This window comes from Artemia franciscana, chromosome 8 (genome assembly GCF_032884065.1).
Source record: "Artemia franciscana chromosome 8, ASM3288406v1, whole genome shotgun sequence".
NCBI classification, from domain to species: Eukaryota; Metazoa; Arthropoda; class Branchiopoda; order Anostraca; family Artemiidae; genus Artemia; species Artemia franciscana.
In genome coordinates, this window is record NC_088870.1 from 46,482,489 (window position 1) to 46,504,765 (window position 22,277).

At 36.7% G+C, this 22,277-nt stretch overlaps 1 protein-coding gene across 3 annotated transcripts in view; it reads left to right on the forward strand.

Annotated features, from left to right (window-relative positions):
• The window catches only part of LOC136029838 (pre-mRNA-splicing factor 18-like), a 34,396-nt gene that overhangs the window by 128 nt on the left and 11,991 nt on the right, over positions 1-22,277 (forward strand). For all 3 annotated transcript variants that reach the window (XM_065708295.1, XM_065708294.1, XM_065708293.1), the window contains exon 2: positions 7,897-8,059. Coding sequence is in view for 2 of the 3 variants with exons in the window: in XM_065708294.1 (XP_065564366.1) it covers positions 7,897-8,059 (163 nt within the window). In the remaining variant the exon portion in view is untranslated. The remainder of the gene's footprint in view (positions 1-7,896; positions 8,060-22,277) is intronic.

Consider the following 22,277-nt stretch of genomic DNA (forward strand, 5'->3'; position numbering starts at 1 on the left):
GTAACCAGTTAAAGGAGTTGCATCATTTGCTTAGGCTGTTAATAAGAATAGGCCTATCATGTTTCCCTCCATTTTTGTCCTCCTTGTTTCACTTAGAAGTTTCCATAGGCTAGATCATGTCCTAATTGTTTTTCTAAAATTCTAGTTGATTGAATTCTTGCTATCTCAGAAAGGGTTTAGGTTAGGAAAATGAAGCTTTCAGGTATGGGTCTACTGGCTAAAGCATGTCCCTGGAAGGTATTTTGAAGTACCCACCTCCACTTTTTCTCCCTCTAGAGGGCCCTGAAATTCACCCACATTATAGGTCTATACTTATTGATATTTTGACAAAACAACATTTTACCCTAATTTTCAGTTACCAGTTGCCTTTTCTCTGCCTTTAGTTCTGAAAATGCAATTTCTGTTATTTGAGTAGAATTCTGAGCCATATCATTGTTTTTTTTTTCAAAGTTTAGGAAATGTTTTTACATAGGCTATCTTTAAAATTTTATAAAATGGAATTGAGCAAAGTTGTGAAGCTAAAAACAATTTTGGGTAAAATTCTAGTTAATTGACTTCTTACTATCTTGGAGAGGGTTTAGGTCAGGAAAATGAAACTTCCAGGAATAAATCTACAGACTAAAGTATGTCCCAGGAAGGTATTTTGAAGCAACTACCTCCACTCCTTCTCCCTCTAGAGGCCCTGACCTTTGACAACCTTTAAAAATATGTATATCATAAAAGTGAAATGGTTGCAAAATAGATCTTCTGCTTAATTGAAGTACAACACAATTGTTTTCAGCTTCATAACTTTGCTCAATTCCATTTTATAAGATTTTAAAGATATGCAAATACATTGCCTAAATTCTGAAAAAACATTGATATGGCTCTAATTTCTACTCAAATAATAGAAATTGTATTTTCAGAACTAAAGGCAGAGAAAAAGCTACTGGTAACTGAAAATTAAGGTAAAATGTTGTTTTTTCCAAATTTCAATAGGTATAGACAAGTCATTTAGGCAAATTTCAGGGCCCTCTAGAGTGAGAAGGAGTGCAGGTGGGTACTTTAAAACACCTTCCCAGGACCTATTTTAGCCTGTAGACCCATCCCTGAAAGTTTCAATTTCCTAACCTGTATTTTTAGCAAGTAGATTAATTTATTAAGCCAACCAACCGGCAACAAAACTACATAAGCAAACAGCAATCATAAGATAATAAACAGCAAGCATAAGCTTAAAAGCACTAAACACAACATCTCCTTTCTTTCACAATAATAATTGTGCTATAAAAGCACACACACAAAAAAGAAAACACTAGCAAATTTAAATGTCCATTATCTTCCTTGGCTTAACCACTCTACCAGTTCATGTTGCATAGGGTTGTGAATAATCCTCTCCATTTCTGCTTTCACTGTTTGCTGCTGGAGGGGATGTTGGATTTCTTGGGGTTCTGTATGGGCTGTCGTGGAAGATTTCTCCAGTACTATGATTATCTGGAGTCTTTGGATCAGCCTTTTTTGGAGAAGAGGATTGAGTCACAGGAGGGTGAAATTCTGCTGGAAGGTCCTCATCCCCTGTGAATCTTGAAGATTGTTGAGCACTGTTGCCTTCAGCACTGGAGCATGGTTTCAAATAGGCCCAATTTCTGCAATAAAATCTACCATTTTTGGGTTGTATAAGGTAAGATCTTGGAGGTATGCATGATGTCACTACACCTTTTATCCAACATGTAGCTTCCTTTGACAGCTTGACCCAAATGGGTTGGTTGTCTTTCAACTCTATTAGATCTTAAGAAGCCTTGTCATAGTTCTGCTTCTGCCTTTCTTGTCAACTAGTTCTTGCTTTGAGGAACTTTGTCTTTGGAACATTATTTGGCTCCAGTTGCTGCCAACTACAGGGAAGGATGGATCTTAAACTTCTACTCATAAGAAGCTGGGCAGGTGATGCCTCACCATCTATTGGAGCATTCTGATATTCTAAAAGACCAAGGTAGGGGTCTGTATTGGACTCTATAGCTTTTAGCATGATCCTACTTACTATATCCACAGCCTTCTCATCATGGACATTAGACTGCAGGAAATTCGGACTTGAAGTCAGATGCTGAATGTCGAATTTCTGCAAAAAGGACTGGAATTCATAAGATGTAAACTGTAGTCCATTGTCAGACCAAATTTTTTCTGGAATACCATATCTAGCAAAATGGGCCTTGAGCTTCTTTATTACTTCTGAAGAGATTGCTGATTTGACTTGGTCAATCTCTATGAAATGACTATAGTAGTCACTGGTTACTATATAGTCTCTTCTGTTGATCTTGCAAAGGTCAATACCCAGGTATTCCCAAGGATACTGTGGGATTTGTGTCAATATCACTGGTTCTTTCTGATTATTTCTGGAAAATTTCCCACAAGCTTTGCAGTTCTGGATCAGATCTTCTATAGCTGAATTCATATTTGGCCAGTAAACGGAGCTTCTGGCTCTTGGCTGGCTTTTCTCCATCCCTAGGTGTGATACATGTAATTGCTGCAGAATGTCCCTTCATAATGCTCTTGGAATGACAACTCTATTTCCTTTTAAAATGATGCCATCAACCATGGACAACTCTTCCCTAACATTCCAGTAAGGTTGGATGCTAGCAGAACACTGGTTTTGGTGGTTTGGCCATCCTTTTTGTATGACTGAGGTAAGTTCTATCATAATTGGGTCTCGCTTATTTTCTTCCAAGATGATCCCCATCTTATTATCACTGACTGGGATACTTTTCATAACAGAGTGAACATGGAATTCAATCTCCAGGGAGCATTCTTCATCAAAGTGGGGTGGATGCAGTCTTGACAGTGTGTCTGCAACTGGTAAGTCCTTTCCTTTGACAAATTAAACTGTAATATTGCATGGCTGCAGCTGAATCATCATTCTTAAGAGCCTGGGAGGGGCTTGGCTTAGTGGTTTTGTCAATATAGCCTCCAGTGGCTTATGATCTGTATGTGCAATGATTCTCCTCCCATAGACAAATTGATGAAATTTTTACAGCCATAGAGGATGGCATATAGCTCTATTTCAATCTGAGAATAGTTTTGTTCTGTTGATGTGAGAGCCCTTAATCCAAAAACAACAATTTTTCCACCTACGCTCAACTCTGCCCTGAGACCATGCTTGGAAGTGTCAGTTTTCATCTCAACAGATTTTGCCTTAGTATCAAAGGTTGCAAGGTTATTACAGATTGAAGCCCTGATTCTATTCATTGCTGTTGCATGTTCATTGGTCCACTCAAAGACAGTTTGCTCTTCCAACTCTCTGAGGGGTAGTTTAGAGATGACAAGTTTGGATTGTATTTTGAAAGGAAGTTTGTCATTCCAAGGAATGTGGCCAATTCGTCTTTGTTTGATGGATGTGGCATCTCAATTATGGCTTGAACTTTTGAAGGATGTGGTTTGATACCATCTGCAGTTATTAGATGTCTAAAATATGGCATGCTTGTTGATCCGAATATGCATTTTTCTGGATTAAATCTTACTCCAACTTCTCTGGCCTTCTCTAGGACTTTCCTTAAATTCTCATCATGTTCTTCATCCTTTCCTGATACAAGGATATTGTCAACAGTGGTATTTGTTCTTTTGTATTTGTACCTGCCAAATGGGGTGTTGAAAGTTGTGACAAGTGAAGACTTCTCAGTTAATGCCAGCATCAAATACCTGGATGTTGCATCAAGCTTAGATAACTTATTATGGCCATGAATTTTGGCTGCTATATCTTCAAAAGTTGGCATTGGATAATAGGGCCTTTATATGGACTTATTAAGCTCTCTTGGATCCAAGCATAAACGTAACAAACCGTCTGACTTTTCCACGGCTATGATTGAATTAACCCACTCGGTTGGAGCCACCACTCTTTCAATGATGTCTGATTTTTCCAGGCGCTCCAGTTTGCTTTTAACCCTCTCATGTAAGGTAAATGTTATTCTCCTGACAGAATTAATGGATGGGATTGCATTCTTTTCTACATGGAACTCTACTTTACCTGGGAGTTTACCTATCCCAGCAAAGACGTCATCAAACTATTTGGAAATTGGGTTCCTCTGAACACTCTTCTTTGTAGATAAGGAAGAGATAGATGTAGCTACCTTCACAAACCCCATTTCTACAGATGCTTGGTATCCTAGTATTGGGTTCGACTGTGTATCAACTACAAAGAAACTGTACTTTTTGTTGATAATTCCTTTATGTCTACAATCTAAAGAGCATACTCCTGCAATTGGAATGCGAGTTCCCCCATAAGCTACAAGGATCTGCCATGTCTTGTTTAGTTGTGATTTGGGTTTAAGTCTGTCAAAAACAGGTTTTGGGATAACATTTGCTTCAGCTCCTGTGTTGATTTTGAATAGAGTTTCCCATGCTGAATTATTCAGTTTGATAGCCACAGTCGGTTGGCTTGATTTCTCAGCTATGCCTCCAATAAGTGATGTATCAATATAAATTTCTTGTTCTTGATTTCCATCTGTTCCTTCCATATCAATAGTATCTACTGGTTTGGTACAGCAGACACGAGCTAAATGATTTGTTTTTCTGCACTTGGAGAAAGACTTCCCTTTTGCTGGACATTCGTGATTTGGGTCATATGCCCCACCACAGAAGTAACACTTCTTACTTGTTGTGGGTTGGTCATACTTCTTTTGTCTTCTTACATAGTCTAATTCTTGTTTTATATTTGGCTCCTTTACTGTTGTAGGTGACAAGGACATGGCTGACATGGACAGGAGCTGCTCTTGTGTTGTCTCAAAAGCTCTTGCAATTGTCACTGTAGTCTCAAGAGTAAGGGTTCCACCTTGAGATAATAGTTTTTCTCAAATTCTATGTTGTTTCAGTCCACATATTAATCTGTCTCTCACCATCTCCCTCTCAAAATTGTCTGTAAACTCACAGTCTTTGACAAGCACCTTGAGGGCTGTAATGTAATGTTCAATTGATTCATGCTCCAACTGATCCTGCTTATGGAATTTATAGCGAGCAAATATAGGATTGTTCACAGGAGCAATGTACTCTTTAAATTTCTTAAGATAAACATCAAGTTTGTCTTTTTCTTCTGATGTTAATGTCCAAGTACTAAAGACAACTCGTCCTTTTTCTCCTAGCCAAAGAAGAAGGTATGCACATTGTTGTTTGGCTTTCCACTCAGCGTTCCGCAGAATATGAGATTTACATGCTGTTCAAATTTTGTCCATGCTTGTAGACTGGCTGCTTCCCAGTTGAATGATGGGCATGGAAGAAGATTGCCCATTTCTGAAACTTCTGACACCATGTGTTGTTACCAAGTAGATTAATTTATTAAGCCAACCGACCTGCAACAAAACTACATAAGCAAACAACAATCATAAGATAATAAGCAGCAAAGCATAAGCATAAAAGCACTAAACACAACATAACCTAAACCCTTTCCAAGATAGCAAGAAGTCAATTGACTAGAATTTTACCCAATCTTGTTGTACTTCAATTAAGCAGAAGATGTATTTCACAAAGTTTCACTTTTATAATACACATATTTTTAAGGTCATCAAAGGTCAGGGCCCTCTAGAGAGAGAGTAGAGGTAGTTGCTTCAAAATACCTTCCCAAGACATACTTTATTCTGTAGATTCATCCCTGAAAGTTTCATGTTCCTAACCTAAGCCCTTCCCAAGATAGCAAGAAGTCTTTCTTGCTAACTTCTTGCTATCTTGGAAAGAGGTTAGGATAGGAAAATGAAACTTTTAGGGATGGGTCTACAGGCTAAAGTATATCCTGGGAAGGTATTTTAAAGTACCCACCTCCACTCCATCTCCCTCTAGAGGGCTCTGATATTTGCCTACATGACAGGTTTTTGAAACCTGTTTCAGTTTTTGAAAATTGAAAGTTTGACAAAACAAAATTTTACCTTAATTTTCAGTTACCAGTTGCTTTTTCTCTGCCTTTACTTCTGAAAATGCAATTCCTATTATTTCAGTAGATTTCTGAGCCATATCAATGTTTTTTCTTCTTCAAAATTTAGAAAATGTATTTGCATCAAACAGTTTATGGTAACAAACTATAGTAAGGAGCAATTTGGCTCAATAGTAACCAAAACTCTAAAAAATGGACGATAGTTACATCAAAAGAATTACATTTTAATGCTGACTTTAAATATATAAGTTTTGTCAAGATTAGTCTTACCCATCAAAAGTTACAAACCTAAGAAAATTTGCCTCATTTTAGAAAATAGGGGGAAACACGCCCCCTAAAAGTCATAGAATCTTAACAAAAATTACACCATCAGATTCAGCATATCAGGGAACCCAATTTTAGAAGTTTCAAGCTCCTATCTACAAAAATGTGGAATTTTGCATTTTTTGCAAGAAGAAAGATCATGGATGCTTGTTTATTTGTTATTTTCTTTTTGTTTTTTTCCCAGGGGTGATTGTATTGACTCAGTGGTCCTAGAATGTTGCAAGAGGGCTTATTCTAATGGAAATTAAAAGTTCCAGTGCCCTTTTTATGTGACCAAAAAAATTCGAGGGCACCTGAAAACATCCTCTCCCATGCTCATTTTTTCCCCAAAGTCACCACATCAAAATCACTCTGAGATAGCCATTTTATTCACCATAGTTGGAAAACCTAATAACTATGTCTTTGGAGACAACTTACTCTCCCACAGTCCCCATGGGAAGGACTGCAAGTTACAAACTTTGACCCATGTTTACATATAATAATGGCTATTGGGAAGTGTACAGACGTTTTAAGGGGGATTTTTTATGGTTTGGGGGAGGGGGAATTTGATGGGGGGTACATGGGAGGATCTTTCCATGGGGGAAGAGAATTTCAATGAAGGGGGCATTGGATTTTCTAGCATTATTTACAAAAAATGATGAAAAAATAAATATGAAAAGTTTTCTTCAACTGAAAGTAAAGAGCATCATTAAAACTTAAAACAAACAGAAATTATTATGCATATGAGGGGTTTACCTCCTTGCAATACCATGCTCTTTATGCTATAGTATTTTTAGTAACTTCAACTATTTATTCTATAGCCTTTGTGATTCAGAGGTCATTCTTAAGGAATTTGGACAAAATTTAAGCTTTAGTGTAAAGAGTGGGGTATTGACGAGGGGTTGAACCCCCTCATATATGCAATAAAAAAATACAAATATGGAAGTTCATTACATAAGTTAGTTTGTAAGTTACATATTTTTTTCACTAATGAAAACGTTTGTAAGAAAAGCTCCTTTTTTTCTCAAAATCTTCTAATTAAAACTATAAGAAAGCCGTTTAGCCAAAAAAAATTGATATGCAAATTTCGTTTTAATTACTTAAGTGTGGAGAGCCAAGATCAAAACATGCATTAATTCAAAAAGTCCAGAAATTGAAAAAAAATTAAAAATAAAAAAAACAAGTTTTTTTAACTAAAAGTAAGGAGCAAAATTAAAACTTAAAACAAACAGAAAATTATCCATATATGGAAAGGGCTTTTCCTATTCAATGCCCTGCTCTTTATGCTAAAGTTTTTTACTATTTTAAAAAGTTGAGTTAAGAGAAAGAGTCAAACTTTAACATAAAGAGCCGGGCACTGAGGAGTAAAAGCCCTTCATATACAGAGTAATTTTTGTTCATTTAAGTTTTAATGTTGCTCCTTACTTTTTGTTAAAAAAAACTTGTTTTTTTTTATTTAATATCTTTAAGACCTTATAATTTGGGATTGAGCAAAGTTGTGAAGCTGAAAACAATTTTGTTGTACTTCATTCAAGCAGAAGATCTATTTTGCAAGGTTTCGCTTTTATAACACACATATTTTTAAAGGTCATCAAAGGTCAGGATCCTCTAGAAAAAGAGGGAGTAGAGATAGGTACTTCAAAATACCTTCCTGGGACCTACTTTAGCCTGTACTTTTGCCATTCGATGATTGACTGTTTTTATTTTAGCTGCTTTTTCCTCTGCAATTTACGGGTTTTATGAACAAAGTTGATGTAGATGCATCTGTTGATGGTGGTGGACCGACTGGACAAGCGGGTGCAGTTCGTGTGGCAGTTTCTCTTGCTTTGCGCTCATTTGTGGGCAAAGACATGCTTGAACAAATGAGAATAGGTAAGATCCATGGTTGAATACCTGCATACGTACAAGGAGTAATAAATTTTACAAGAAAAATAGGTATTAATCAAATTTTACAAAATCTGTCGTCGCGTAATAAGGTACTTACGTTTTACAGAGTTCACAGCAAACCTCTTGATCAGAGTAAAACCCTTTTCTTTGTTTGCATTCGGAGATAATTAGCGCAGTCTCAGTGAGATAAACTGCTTTGCAGGTATATTTTGATTAAATACTTAATACACAGAGTTGGTTAGGTTACATATTTAATATATTTTGTTCTGTTCGGTCCGCTTTCCACAATTCTCTGTTGTAGTTTCCATAATTTTGTTGCTAAAGTATTCTATTTTCATCATATTTTAGTATACATCATTATGATTAACCTAACTTCACCCTTTTGGTGTTGCCGCTATGAGACGTAAGTACACGTATTAAATTATACAATATAAAATTAGATGGCCGGCATTTACCACTCCCCCCCCCCCCCGAAAAACCTTTCCCTGCGAAAAATTATCCCTCACTCCACGCGAATAAATTGGTTTCTTCGTTAGTTTCTTTCAGCTTAATATGAGGCAAGACAAAGGCAAGTGACAGAATTGATGGGAAATATATAATTTGGGCTATATAATATATAACAGATAGTATTTGTTAATGGGAAACATATGGAACAAGTTTTTAAAGAAAACTAAAGTCTCTTTAGACCAAAAATGAGCAGAAATAAATTCAAATGATATTCAAAGCGAAAACTATGGAGTTTAATAGAAAAAAAGATAATTTTTTTTTCCCAAAATAGACTATATCAATAAAAAAACAGAAATTAATTTAAAAAAAAGTTTTTCCATAAAACAAGTTTGCCAAAAAATTGTAAAGAGTTCCATACGCCAAAAATGAGTAGAAATAAACTTAATTAATTTTCCAAACAAAAAACTGCCACAAGTTACCATTAGTAAATGAATTCAACCCAACGACCATAAATTACAGTAAATAACCGAGTCAATCTCAAAACGAGCCAAAATTAACATGAGAAGGGCTGACGGCCACCACAGCTTCTCAAGACCGGATCATAATTTACACTTTACTGAAAACAAAATATATTTTAAATGTTTTCACTTTTGTGACTTAAATAAATAAAGAAGTATTAATGCTATAAGGAATAAGTCATCAGAATATGAATATTAACTGACAGTACACGGTTATTTGTTTTTTTCTAGTAAAGTGCAAATTATGTTCTGGTCTTGAGAAGACATGGGGGTTGTCTCCTTTTAATTTTTGCTCATTTTGAGTTTGACTCGGTTATTTATTTTAATTCCTGCTCTTTTTGGGTTTCTTTTATATATTAATGGTTATTTGTGGTAGTTTTATACTTGGAAGATAAGAAAAAAACAAAGTCGTAGAATTTGACAACGCCTTCGTTTGTAAAAACTTAAACAATAAAAATGTGTTGGTATCCAAAGCCAACTTTGCTTTGAAAGGAAAGCTAAACCTTCTTAAAATTTTCGGTGCCGTGTGTTTTTACCTTAATTTTGATGATTATGCGCCTACATTATTTTTATTCTTTTTTTCTTTTCTTTTTTTTAATTTGGTACCCACTACTGTCAAAAACTGACTAAGTATTTCCACTAGGTATTTTCTACTGTGGGTATTTTCCGCCGGGGGGGGGGGGGGGGTAAACGCCTAAAATCAGGAAACTATAGCCTACAAAATTCTAGATATTTGACAGGGAGTCATAACTCCCTTTGGAAGCAACCTCCAATCTTTTTTTTTTCTAAAGAAAAGCTATTTTTTTTGGTGTTGATGTGTCTGGAGCACAAGCTTTTGTTTGTACTCCAAATTATATTGCAAAATTGTATTGTTCGCCAAATAAAAATAATTATGTAAAATGCATTGAGTATTTGTTAGTCAAGAATAGTTAAAGCAATGCTTATTTTGATTGTTATTTTATTTTTATTTAGATATATATATAATACAATTCTTCTTTTGGAGTTATGAGCCAGACCTGAAATTTGGAATATAAACACTATAGTCATCTTTCTTTTGAATTAAATGAAAAAAAAAAGTTTTTTTAACTGTAAGTAAGGAGTGACATTAAAACTTAAAACGAACAGAATTTACTCCGTATATGAAATGGGTTGTCCCTTCTTCAACGTCTCGCTCTATACGCTAAAGTTTGACTCTTTGCCACAATTCCAATTTTAAAACAATTAAAACCTTTAGTGTAAAGAGCGCGGCGTTGAAGAGGGGACAACCCATTTCATATACGGAGTAATTTCTGTTCGTTTTAAATTTTAATTTCGCTCCTTACTTACAGTTAAAAAAAACTAGTTTTTTTCCTTTAATTTATGAAATTTAATTTAATTAATTTTTGAATTAATGCATGTTTGATTTTGGCTCTCCACCATAGGACTTGTCCAATTTTATTGAATTTTTTGTATTGAATCAGATTAACAGATTATTAAAATGAAATTTGCATATTAATTCCTTTTTTGGCCAAATGGCTTTCTCTTAGTTTTGATCAGATGATTTTGAGAAATAAGGGGTGGGGAAGGAGGCCTAGTTGCCCTCCAATTTTTCGGTTACATAAAAAGGCAACTATAACTTTTAATTTTTAACTAACATTTCTATTAGTAAAAAATATTAAGAACTTAAGAATTAAAAAAACTTACTTAAGAATTAACTTACGTAACAAACTTTTATATTCTTATATTTTTATTATGTATATAAGGGGGTTTGTACCCTCGTTAATGCCTCGCTCTTTACACTAAATCGTAAGTTTTGTCTCAATTCTTTAAGAATGACCCCAAAAAGGCCGTAGAGTAAATAGTTGAAATTGCTAAAAATGCTTTAGCATAAAAAGCGAGGTATTTATCTCCTCTTGAATACCTCGCTATTTATGCTAAAGTATACTTAGAGCCCCTCATATGCGTAATAATCTCTGTTCGTTTAAGCTTCAATGCTACTCCTTACTTTCTCCTTAATTGAAAAAACCTTTTCATGTTTATTTTATCATTGTTTTTTTTATAGTAGTTTTAAAAAATCCTGCGCCCTTTTCATTGAATTTCTCTTCCCCCATGACATATTTCTCCTAGGAAAGATTTACCCACATAGGCCTGTCCCTGAAAACGTCTCTACACTTCCCAATATCGATTATTATGTGTAAACACTGGTCAAAGCTTATAACTTGCAGCCCCTCCCCCAGGGACTGTGGGGGAGTAAGTCATTCCCAAAGACATAGTTATTATGGTTTTCGACTATGCGGAACAAAATGGATATCTTAAAATTTTGATCCGTTGACTTTGGAGAAAAATGAGCAAAGGGAGGGGGCCTAGGTGCCCTCCAATTTTTTTGGTCACTTAAAAAGCGAACTAGAACTTTTCATTTCTGTTAGAATGATCCCTCTTGCGACATTCTAGGACCACTTGGTCGATACGATGACCCCTGGAAAAAAAACAAAAACAAACAAACAAATAAACACGCACCCGTGATTTGTCTTCTGGCAAAAAATACGAAATTCCACATTTTTGTAGATAGGAGCTTGAAATTTATGCTGCTAGGTTCTCTGATACGCCGAATCCGATGGTGTGATTTTCGTTAAGATTCTATGACTTCTACGGGTTGTTTCCCCCTATTTTCCAAAATAAAGCAAATTTTCTCAGGCTCGTAACTTTTGATGAAAAAGACTAAAGTTGATGAAACTTATATATTTAAAATCAGCATGAAAATCCGATTCTTTTTATGTATATTTTAGCATCAAAATTTCGTTTTTTAGAGTTTCGTTTACTATTGAGCCTGGTCGCTCCTTACTACAGTTCGTTACCACGAACTGTTTGAATGTAATTGTTTTAATAAAATAAAAATAGAAAAATAAATCTTAATATAGCGACAATTAGTTTCTGGTTAATTTCTGGGGTCTTTTAAGAACCCCCCTCCCCCTATCAAAATGGGTATTCCTCTTTGCCATGAAAACGATTATTGAAGTTTTCGAGTCAATAATAAGGTACCAACCCAAGATCAAACATGCTCTTTCTGCTGTCTTTCTAGTGTGTCAGAAAAAAACTCTTTTCCTACTGTCAGGAACTGTCGGGGTTCTTTTATCCCCTGAGGTATATTGTTAGGATGTTCCACTATTCTGGATAAAATGGGTATGTCAAATTCATGATCAAATGTCCTGGATAATTGAGTGGGCCGGGTAGCAAAAAAAGGTGCGAGAGGGGGGCTAATTGCCCTCCAAACAGTTTCAAGTTCTTTGAACATTTACATTCAAATTTAATGACCCCCCCCCCTCGAATGTTTTTACGACCACCACATTTATACGAATGACCGGGTAATAAAAATAAGAAATAAATAATGTATAGAATGGAGATAGATCTGTACTATAGGCAGTCCTAGACCGTTGCTTTTGTTCTCTTTTAGTGCCAGACCTCTAAAAACTGAGGGCCCAATATACTACTATTACGTTTTAACTAGTCTCTTCTCTCTAGAATTGTGTCCGTTAATTTTTTTATTTATGGAATGAATAATAGCTATTCTATGCTATTCTATGCAAAAGGCAGGTGAAAAGTTCAAGCAAAAGGCAGGAGAAAAATTCAAGCAAAATGCAGGCGAAAAGTTCAAGCAAAAGGCAGGTAAAAAGTTCAAGCAAAAGACAGGCAAAAAGTTCAAGCGAAAGGCAGGCGAAAAGCTTAAGCAAAAGACAGGCAAAAAGTTCAAGCAAAAAGCAGGCGAAAAGTTCAAGCAAACGGCAGGAAAAAAATTCATGCAAAAGGCAGGCAAAAAGTTCAAGCAAAAGGCAAAAAGTGCAAGCGAAATTCAGGCGAAAAATTCAAGCAAAAGGCAGGCGAAAAGTTCAAGCAAAAGGCAGGCGGAAAGTTTAAGCAAAATGCAGGCGAAAAGTTCAAGCAAAAGGCAGGCAATAAGTTCAAGCAAAAGACAGGCAAAAAGTTCAAGTGAAAGGCAGGCGAAAAGTTCAAGCAAAATGCAGGCGAAAAATTCAAGCAAAAACCAGGTGAAAAGTTCAAGCAAAAGGCAGGCAAAAAGTCCATGCAAAAGGCAGGCAAAAAGTTCAAGCAAAAGGCAGGCGAAAAGTTCAAGCAAAAGGCAGGCGAAAAGTTCAAGGAAAAGGCAGGCAAAAAGTTCAACCAAAAGGCAGGTGAAAAGTTCAAGCAAAAGGCAGGCGAAAAGTTCAAGCAAAATGCAGGCGAAAAATTCATGCGAAAGGCAGGCGGAAAGTTCAAGCAAAAGGAAGGCAAAAAGTTCAAGCAAAAGGCAGGTTTAAAGATCTTGCAAAAGCCAGGCGAAAAGTTCAAGGAAAAGGCAGGCGAAAAGTTCAAGCGAAAGGCAGGCGAAAAGTTCAAGCAAAAGGCAGGCGAAAAGTTCAAGCAAAAAGCAGGTGAAAAGTTCAAGCAAAAGGCAGGCAAAAAGTTCATGCAAAAGGCAGGCAAAAAGTTCAAGCAAAAGGCAGGCGAAAAGTTCAAGCAAAAGGCAGGCGAAAAGTTCGAGGAACAGGCAGGCAAAAAGTTCCACCAAAAGGCAGGTGAAAAGTTCAAGCAAAAGGCAGGCGAAAAGTTCAAGCAAAAGGCAGGCGAAAAGTTCAAGGAAAAGGCAGGCAAAAAGTTCAACCAAAAGGCAGGTGAAAAGTTCAAGCAAAAGGCAGGCGAAAAGTTCAAGCAAAATGCAGGCGAAAAGTTCAAGCAAAAGGCAGGCAAAAAGTTCAAGCAAAAGACAGGCAAAAAGTTCAAGCGAAAGGCAGGCGAAACGTTTAAGCAAAAGGCAGGCAGAAAGTTCAAGCAAAAGAAAGGGGAAAAATTCATGCAAAAGGCAGGCGAAAAATTCATGCGAAAGGCAGGCGGAAAGTTCAAGCAAAAGGCAGGCAAAAAGTTCAAGCAAAAGGCAGGTTTAAAGATCTTGCAAAACCCAGGCGAAAAGTTCAAGGAAAAGGCAGGTGAAAAGTTCAAGCAAACGCCAGGTGAAAAGTTCAAGCAAATGGCAGGCGAAAAGTTCAACAAAAGGCAGGCGAAAAGTTCAAGCAACAGGCAGGCGAAAAGGTCAAGCAAAAGGCAGGCGAAAAGTTCAAGCAAAAAGCAGGCGAAAAGTTCAAGCAAAAGGCAGGCAAAAAATTAATGCAAAAGGCAGGCAAAAAGTTCAAGCAAAAGGCAGGCGAGAAGTTCAAGCAAAAGGCAGGCGAAAAGAGTTCAAGCAGAGGCAGGTGAAAAGTTCAAGCACAAGTTCAAGCAAAAGGCAAACGAAAAGTTCAAGCAAAAGGCAGGCAAAAGGTTCAAGCAAAAGACAGGCAAGTTTAAGCAAAAGGCAGGTAAAAAGTTCAAGCAAAAGAAAGGCAAAAAATTCATGCAAAAGGCAGGCAAACAATTCATGCAAAAGGCAGGCGGAAAGTTAAAGCAAAAGGCTGGCAAAAAGTTCAAGCAAAAGGCAGGCGAAACGCTCAAGCAAAAGGCAGGCAAAAAGTTCGAGCAAAAGGCAGGTGAAAAGTTCAAGCAATATGCAGAAGCAAAGTTCAAGCAAAACGTTCCACGCGAAAAGTTCAAGCAAAAGGCACGGAAAAAGTTCAAGCAAAAGGCAGGCAAAAAGTTAAAGCAAAAGGCAGGCGAAAAGTTCAAGCTAAAGGGAGGCAAAAAATTCAAGTAAAAAGCAGGCGAAAAGCCGTTCAACCGTTCTCTTGAGCATGTTTCTTTGGTTTATTATCTTTGGGTATCAGTGGCGAAAAGCTCAAGCAAAAAGGCGAAAAGCTCAGGCAAAAGGCAGACGAAAAGTTCAAGCAAAAGACAGGCGAAAAGTTTAAGCATAAGGCTGGCAAAAAGTTTAAGCAAAAGGCAGGTGAATTGCTCAAGCAAAAGGCAGGTGAAGAGTTCAAGCAAAAGGCAGACGAAAAGTTCAAACAAAAAGCAGGCAAAAAGTTCAAGCAAAGGGCAGGCGAAAAGTTCAAGCAAAAGGCAGGCGAAGAGTTCAAGCAAAAGGCAGGCGAAAAGCTCAAGCAAAAGGCAGGCAAAAAGCTCAAGCAAAAGGCAGGCGGAAAGTTCAAGAAAAAGGCAGGCGAAAAGTTCTAGCAAACGGCAGGCAAAAAGTTCAAGCTAGAGGCAGGTGAAAAGTTCAGGCAAAAGGCACGCGAAAAGTTCAAGCAAAAGGCAGGCAAAAAGTTCAAGCAAAAGGCAGGCGAAAAGATCAAGCAAAAAGCAGGCTAAAAGTTCAAGCAAAAGGCCCGCGAAAAGTTCAAGCAAAAGGCAGGCAAAAAGTTCAAGCAAAAGGCAGGCAAAAAGCTCAAGCAAAAGGCAGGTGAAAAGTTCAAGCAAAAGGCAGATGAAAAGTTCAAGCAAAAGGCAGGCGAAAAGCTCAAGCAAAAGGCAGGCCAAAAGCTCAAGCAAAAGGCAGGCGAAAAGTTCAAGAAAAAGGCAGGCGAAAAGTTCTTGCAAACGGCAGGCAAAAAGTTCAAACAAATGGCAGGCGAAAAGTTCAGCAAAAGGCTCAAGCAAAAGGCAGGCAAAAATTTCAAGCAAAAGGCAGGCGAAAAGTTCAAGCAAAAGGCCCGCGAAAAGTTCAAGCAAAAGGCAGGCAAAAAGTTCAAGCAAAAGGCAGGCAAAAAGCTCAAGCAAAAGGCAAGTGAAAAGTTCAAGCAAAAGGCAGATGAAAAGTTCAAGCAAAAGGCAGGCAAAAAGTTCAAACAAATGGCAGGCGAAAAGTTCAGCAAAAGGCAGGCAAAAATTTCAAGCAAAAGGCAGGCGAAAAGTTCAAGCAAAAGGCAGGCGAAAAGTTCAAGCAAAAGGCAGGCGAAAACTTCAAGCAAAAGGCAGGTGAAAAGTAGCAGCAAAAAGCAGGCGAAAAGTTCAAGGAAAAGCCACGCGAAAAGTTCAAGTAAAACGCACGCAAAAAGTTCAAGCAAAAGGCAGGCAAAAAGTTCAGGCAAAAGGCAGGCGAAAAGTTCAAGCAAAAGGCAGGCGGAAAGTTCAAGCAAAAAGCATGCGGAAAGTTCAAGCAAAAGACAGGCAAAAAATTCATGCAAAAGGCAGGCGAAAAGCTCAAGCAATAAGGCGAAAAGTTCAGGCAAAAGGCAGACGAAAAGTTCAAGCAAAAGGCAGACGAAAAGTTTAAGCATAAGGCAGGCAAAAAGTTTAAGCAAAAGGCAGGTGAAGAGTTCAAGCAAAAGGCAGACGAAAAGTTCAAACAAAAAGCAGGCGAAAAGTTCATGCAAAAGGCAGGCAAAAAATTCATGCAAAAGGCAGGCGGAAAGTTCAAGCAAAAGGCAGGCAAATTATCTATTTTGCAATAAATTAATTAAAATAGTACAAGTGTGCTGATGGTGGCAACACTGGTCGTTTACTGTCACCAGGTTTTTTTTTAAAATTGAGTTTTTCTGTCGATTATGAACAACCAGATAACTTAAAACAGTGGAGTGGAAATCACCATCTAGCGTATATCAAGAAAACTCGTGGTAGTACTTGCTTCTAGAATTAAATTTGATAAAGCATAGCTTATAATGTTAAGTTGGTAACAAGTATATTTAACACATAAAAATAGTCAAATTACTACAGCCAGGCTGTGCTTTTCCATAAATCATATTAGCCAAGCATTTCCTGATCGATTTCTCGTATTGCTCCATTTTGGTGTTTTTAGAACTCCTCGTGTTCTCCTGAAATATTTCATTTTTATTAATTACAATGTTCGCTATAATTTGGGTGAAAACAAAAGTTATTTTAATGAACGTTTTTTACATTGTATAATAATTTGTTCATCAAATCAAAGCAGAATCACTGTTAATGGGATCTTTGTGTGCTATACTTGCTACCGATAAATTATGTATTCTGCACCATTAATCCAATTAACCCAGTAATTCCCAACCAATTCTGGGTATTTTTGAAAATCCCCATTTTCCTTTGCAATATTTCATTTTTCGTAGTTGCATAATTTACATCAGTTGTAGTGAAAAACAAAAATAATTTTTGAATAAAAGTTTTTTATTTTGCATTATAATTTGATCATGAAGCCATAGCAAATTAGTTAGTGACATCCTTGTGTCTTATGCTAGTCAAAAAATGATTTTATATTATGCACAACTTTAGTCTGCTTAAGCCTGATCTCTCAGTGTTTGGTCTTATCCAGTTAATTTCTTTTCTTCAATGACAAATTATTCGCTGCACTAAATCCTTATCCGACTAAACATTTATTGTTTTAATGATTGTAGTAAAAGGAAAGTAAAAACCATAACAAATTCGAAAAATTTCATGTCGAACTTATTTCATACTAAAATACTGACACGCTCTGCCGATGAGGCAAGTGCCCAACGCTGGGAGAGATGTAGATAGATATATACAAATAAATATACAGTTAATCCCTTTCTCAACCATGAGACAAATCCGAACCCAGATGCCAGTGCTCCAGAGAACATTTAAACAGGTAAAAATTTAAGCGACATTAGGTTTTTTCATGGGTAAAGAAGTCCGATATCAGTTGGACGCTATACTTGACTTCACCTTTGTAACAGTAACTCTAACACTAATTATACTAACTTAAAATAACTTAAATCTAACACTAACTTAAAGAATCTAACTTTAAATTAATTTGTTCCAATATATATATATATATATATATATATATATATATATATATATATATATATATATATATATATATATATATATATATATATATATATATATATATATATATATATATATATATATATATATATATATATATATATATATATATATATATATATATCTATATATATATATATATATATATATATATATCTATATATATAAAAACTAGCTGTTGGGGTGGCGCTTCGCGCCACCCCAACACCTAGTTGGTGGGGCGCTTCGCGTCCCCCCCAAGCCCCCCCGCGCGCGTAAGTCGTTACGCGCCATATTAGTTACGCGCCATTGTAGTTGTGTCCCTGTGTCCCACCTGTGAATATAGATAGATTTATATATGTGTTTCAAACTACGTAAAAATTGCGAATATACAACATTTTTGGCTTTCCCACTACTGGGAGCTTTCCGTTTCCAATTGCCAGCAATTGATCTGAAAATGTTTGACCAGAGTCATCGTTTTGCAATCGGACACGCATATTTGTAGTTAATTTTAATATTTTTACCTGTGCCCATAAATTATAATTTTTCAGGCAAGTATTCATTTCGTCTGCAGGAGTTAAACTACGTAAAAATTGCGAATATACAACATTCTTGGCTTTCCCATTGTCTGTGCATATACAAAGCCGTATGTACTAATAATGACTCTATTAGGTTTTCCATTGTTTTTTTTTACGGCAAGTCGCGTGCCATTGCAAAGCTTTGGTGGGTTGGTATTTCTTAAAAGTATTATTGGTACGCCTATTTTTAGTTGTAGCACGTGTGGTGGAAACCCTGAAAGATCTATGGAATTTAAAAATTCAGATGGATCATTAACCGCTTCATTTGGTTCCAAAACTGTGTCGACTGACTTGTAAAGGACTGCCTGGTCTCGAATCTTGGTCAAAACAATATTGTTGATTTCGTGGACGTCTATATTTTTGGGTGCGAGAATCGCTCTTTCCCTTAGCCATTTATTATTTTTATAATTTTTTAGAATATACGGAAATACTTTTTCAATCAATTCATTTTTGGACGTCACTAAATTACAGAAATCAGCAGGTAATTGTATACGTCCTGAAATTGAGTCTATCGTATCATAAATGTCTTTTTGTTCCGACGTTAACTTGGAAATGTTATTTTGTATATACGACAATAGATCACTCGTACTGTAACTTCCTTTCACGATCCAATTCTACACATGTCGAAACAGCAGCGATACGGTTAGGTGAAGGCATTCCCAAATCCTGAAGAGGTTTGTTTGCCATACGTACGCACAAATCTTCTATAATAACTAAAGTGTAGTTATAAATTTCTGATGTAAAATCAAAAGTCATATCTGACGTCTCTAACTGTTTTCGATGGAGTATATCTTCGGACATTTTTGACTTATATTTTTCCCATAACTCTGTAGGAGCTGATGGAGAGCAAGTAGTTAAAATGATGCCAAACAATGCACGAATTTGACTTGGGGTTGACGTTTCGCACGCGTCATTGATGCAGTTGGTACCGTTGCCATTGTAGGTTCTTCAGTCATTTTACAATTAGAAATTTCTCTTTCAACGGTCTTCTTACAATTAAAAATTTGTCTTTGAACGATATTCTTAAATACCTGTGTCCTGGTCGTCATTTATATTCCCTGTGTCCCGGTCGTCATTTGTGTCCCGGTATCCCAGTCTGTAATTTCTCTTTGAGTGTCCCGGTCGTTATTTATATTCCCTCTGTCCCGGTCTGTAATTTCTCTTTGAGTGTTTTTTCTTTTTAGTATTTTTTAGTTTTTTACATTTTTTCTTTTTTCAGTTTTCTTTTTCTTCTTTATTTTTCAGCTTCACTATGAAATACATATCGCCGAACCTTTGTTTTTTTAACTAAAATCTAGTAGGCATTGATGACCTTATCCAAGTCAAGATCCCAAACCCAATCATCATCGCTATCATTTTCAGTTTTGATATGTTTTGACTCTCGCTGTCCAGGTGGATCTTCATCTAACTGCGCGGTTTTTCCTTTTTTTCTTTTTAGTTTTTCATTGGTTTTTCCCTTTTTTTTAGCTTTTTTAATTTTTTTTCGTTTTTTCTTCTTACTTTTTTTTTAGTTTTTATCTTTTTTATTTTTTTTTTATTTTTATTCTTAATTTTATTAGTTTTCTTTTTCTCTTCTATTTTTCAGTTTTTCCTTTTCTTTTAAGTTTTTTATTTAGTTTTTAGTTTTTTTTGGTTTTTTAGTTTTTTTAGTTTTTTTAGTTTTTTAGCTTTTTTATTTTTTTTATTAGTTTTTAGTTTTTTTGTAGTTTTTGCCTTTTTTTAGTTTTTTCAGTTTTTTTTTAGTTTTTAGTTTTTTACCTTTTTTAGCCTAACCAGGATTTGAACCTGGGACCTTCATTCTCCGTTCTGACACCCTCTCTCACCGAGTGACTACTCCAGCATGTTCATTTTGGTGTTTTAAATGGTATATTATTAACCAAATTAATGTGTTTTACAATATACTAAGCATCGTCAAAGCAAAAATGACGACAACTAATTTCATGACGTCAGCCGACACAGAAACATGACGTCACCTGACACACAGATCCACAGACAGACAGACAACTTATTTTTATATATATAGAAGATAGATAAGTTGTCTGTCTGTCTGTGGATCAGGTGACGTCATGTTTCTGTGTTGACTGACGTCATGAAATTAGTTGTCGTCATTTTTGCTTTGACAGTGACGTCATTAGACCGAGACAGAGGGAATATAAGTGACGACCGGGAACCTCAAAGAGAAATTACAGACTGGGACACCCGGACACAAATCACGACCGGGACACAGGGAATATAAATGACGACCGGGACACAGGGACACAACTACAACGGGGACGCCGGGGGCACAGGCGGGATATATAAATGACGACCGGGACACAGGGATTGTTCGAATAGAAATTACAGACCGGGACACCGGGACACAAATGACGACCGGGACACCGGGACACAGGGAATATAAATGACGACCGGGACACTCAAAGAGAAATTACAAACTGGGACACCGGGACACAAATGACAACCGGGACACAGGGAATATAAATGACGACCGGGACACAGGGACACATCATTAGAATAATGAGGTATAGATCTGAATACGGATTGTTTTTCCCATGGACAATTATATGTTGCATGTTCAAGAGTCAGTAAACCTGACAATCTATTTATATGCACAGACAAAGGGACAGCGAAGAATGTTGTATATTCGCATGTTTTACGTAGTTAAAAACATATATTTATATCTATCTCTATTCACAGGTGGGACACAGGGACACAACTACAATGGCGCGTAACTAATATGGCGCGTAACGACTTACGCGCGCGGGGGGGCTTGGGGAGGCGCGAAGCGCCCCACCAACTAGGTGTTGGGGTGGCGCGAAGCGCCACCCCAACAGCTAGTATATATACATATATATATATATATATATATATATATATATATATATATATATATATATATATATATATATATATATATATATATATATATATATATATATATATATATATATATATATATATATATATATATATATACCAGCTGGGTCCCGGCGGCTTCGCCGCCAGGCCCCAGCATGGCACGCGGCAGGCTTCTATATATGGATTCTCATTGTCCCTTGTGTTCTAACCACTGACTGTGTTGGGTTCCGGCGGCTTTGTCACCGGTCCCCGCGGGCCCCAGCATGGCACGCGGCAGGCTTCTATATACGGGTTCTCATTGTCCCTTGTGTTCTGGGTCCTGGCAACACTGTGTCATTTTTGGATCGAATTGATAACGTAAATTGGTTTAGTTTTCTATTTTAAGGTTTTCGAATTGCTTTAATCCATTGTCAAAATATATATGGATTCTCATTGTCCCTTGTGTCCTAACACACAGACAGTCCTGGGTCCCGGTGACTTTGCCACCGGTCCCTTATGTTCTGGGTCCCGGCAACGTTATGTCATTTTTGGATCGAATTGTTAATGTAAATTGGTTTAGTTTTCTGTTTTAAGGTTTTCGAATTGCTTTAATTCATTGTCAAAATATATATGGATTCTCATTGTCCCTTGTGTTCTAACACACAGACAGTGCTGGGTCCCGGCGGCTTTGCCACCGGTCCCGTGTGTTCTGGGTCCTGGCAACGCTATGTCATTTTTGGATCGAATTGATGACGTAAATTGGTTTAGTTGTTCTCATTGTCCCTTGTGTTCTAACACACAGACAGTGCTGGGTCCCGGCGGCTTTGCCACCGGTCCCGTGTGTTCTGGGTCCCGGCAACGCCATGTCATTTTTGGATCGAATTGATGACGTAAATTGGTTTAGTTGTTCTCATTGTCCCTTGTGTTCTAACACACAGACAGTGCTGGGTCCCGGCGGCTTCGCCACCGGTCCCGTGTGTTCTGGGTCCCGGCAACGCTATGTCATTTTTGGATCGAATTGATGACGTAAATTGGCTTAGTTTTCTGTTTTAGCACCAGTTTTTTACATTTTAAGCAATTTAATAATAATTTCTTTTTGACGTTAATTGATTCTTGGACAATTTTTTTTTTTTGAGCAGCAAGCATTCTAAACTTCAACAATTTCTACTAAACTTCAAATTTTGTGTTTTCTGCTTTAAGGTTTTCGAATTGCTTTAATCCATT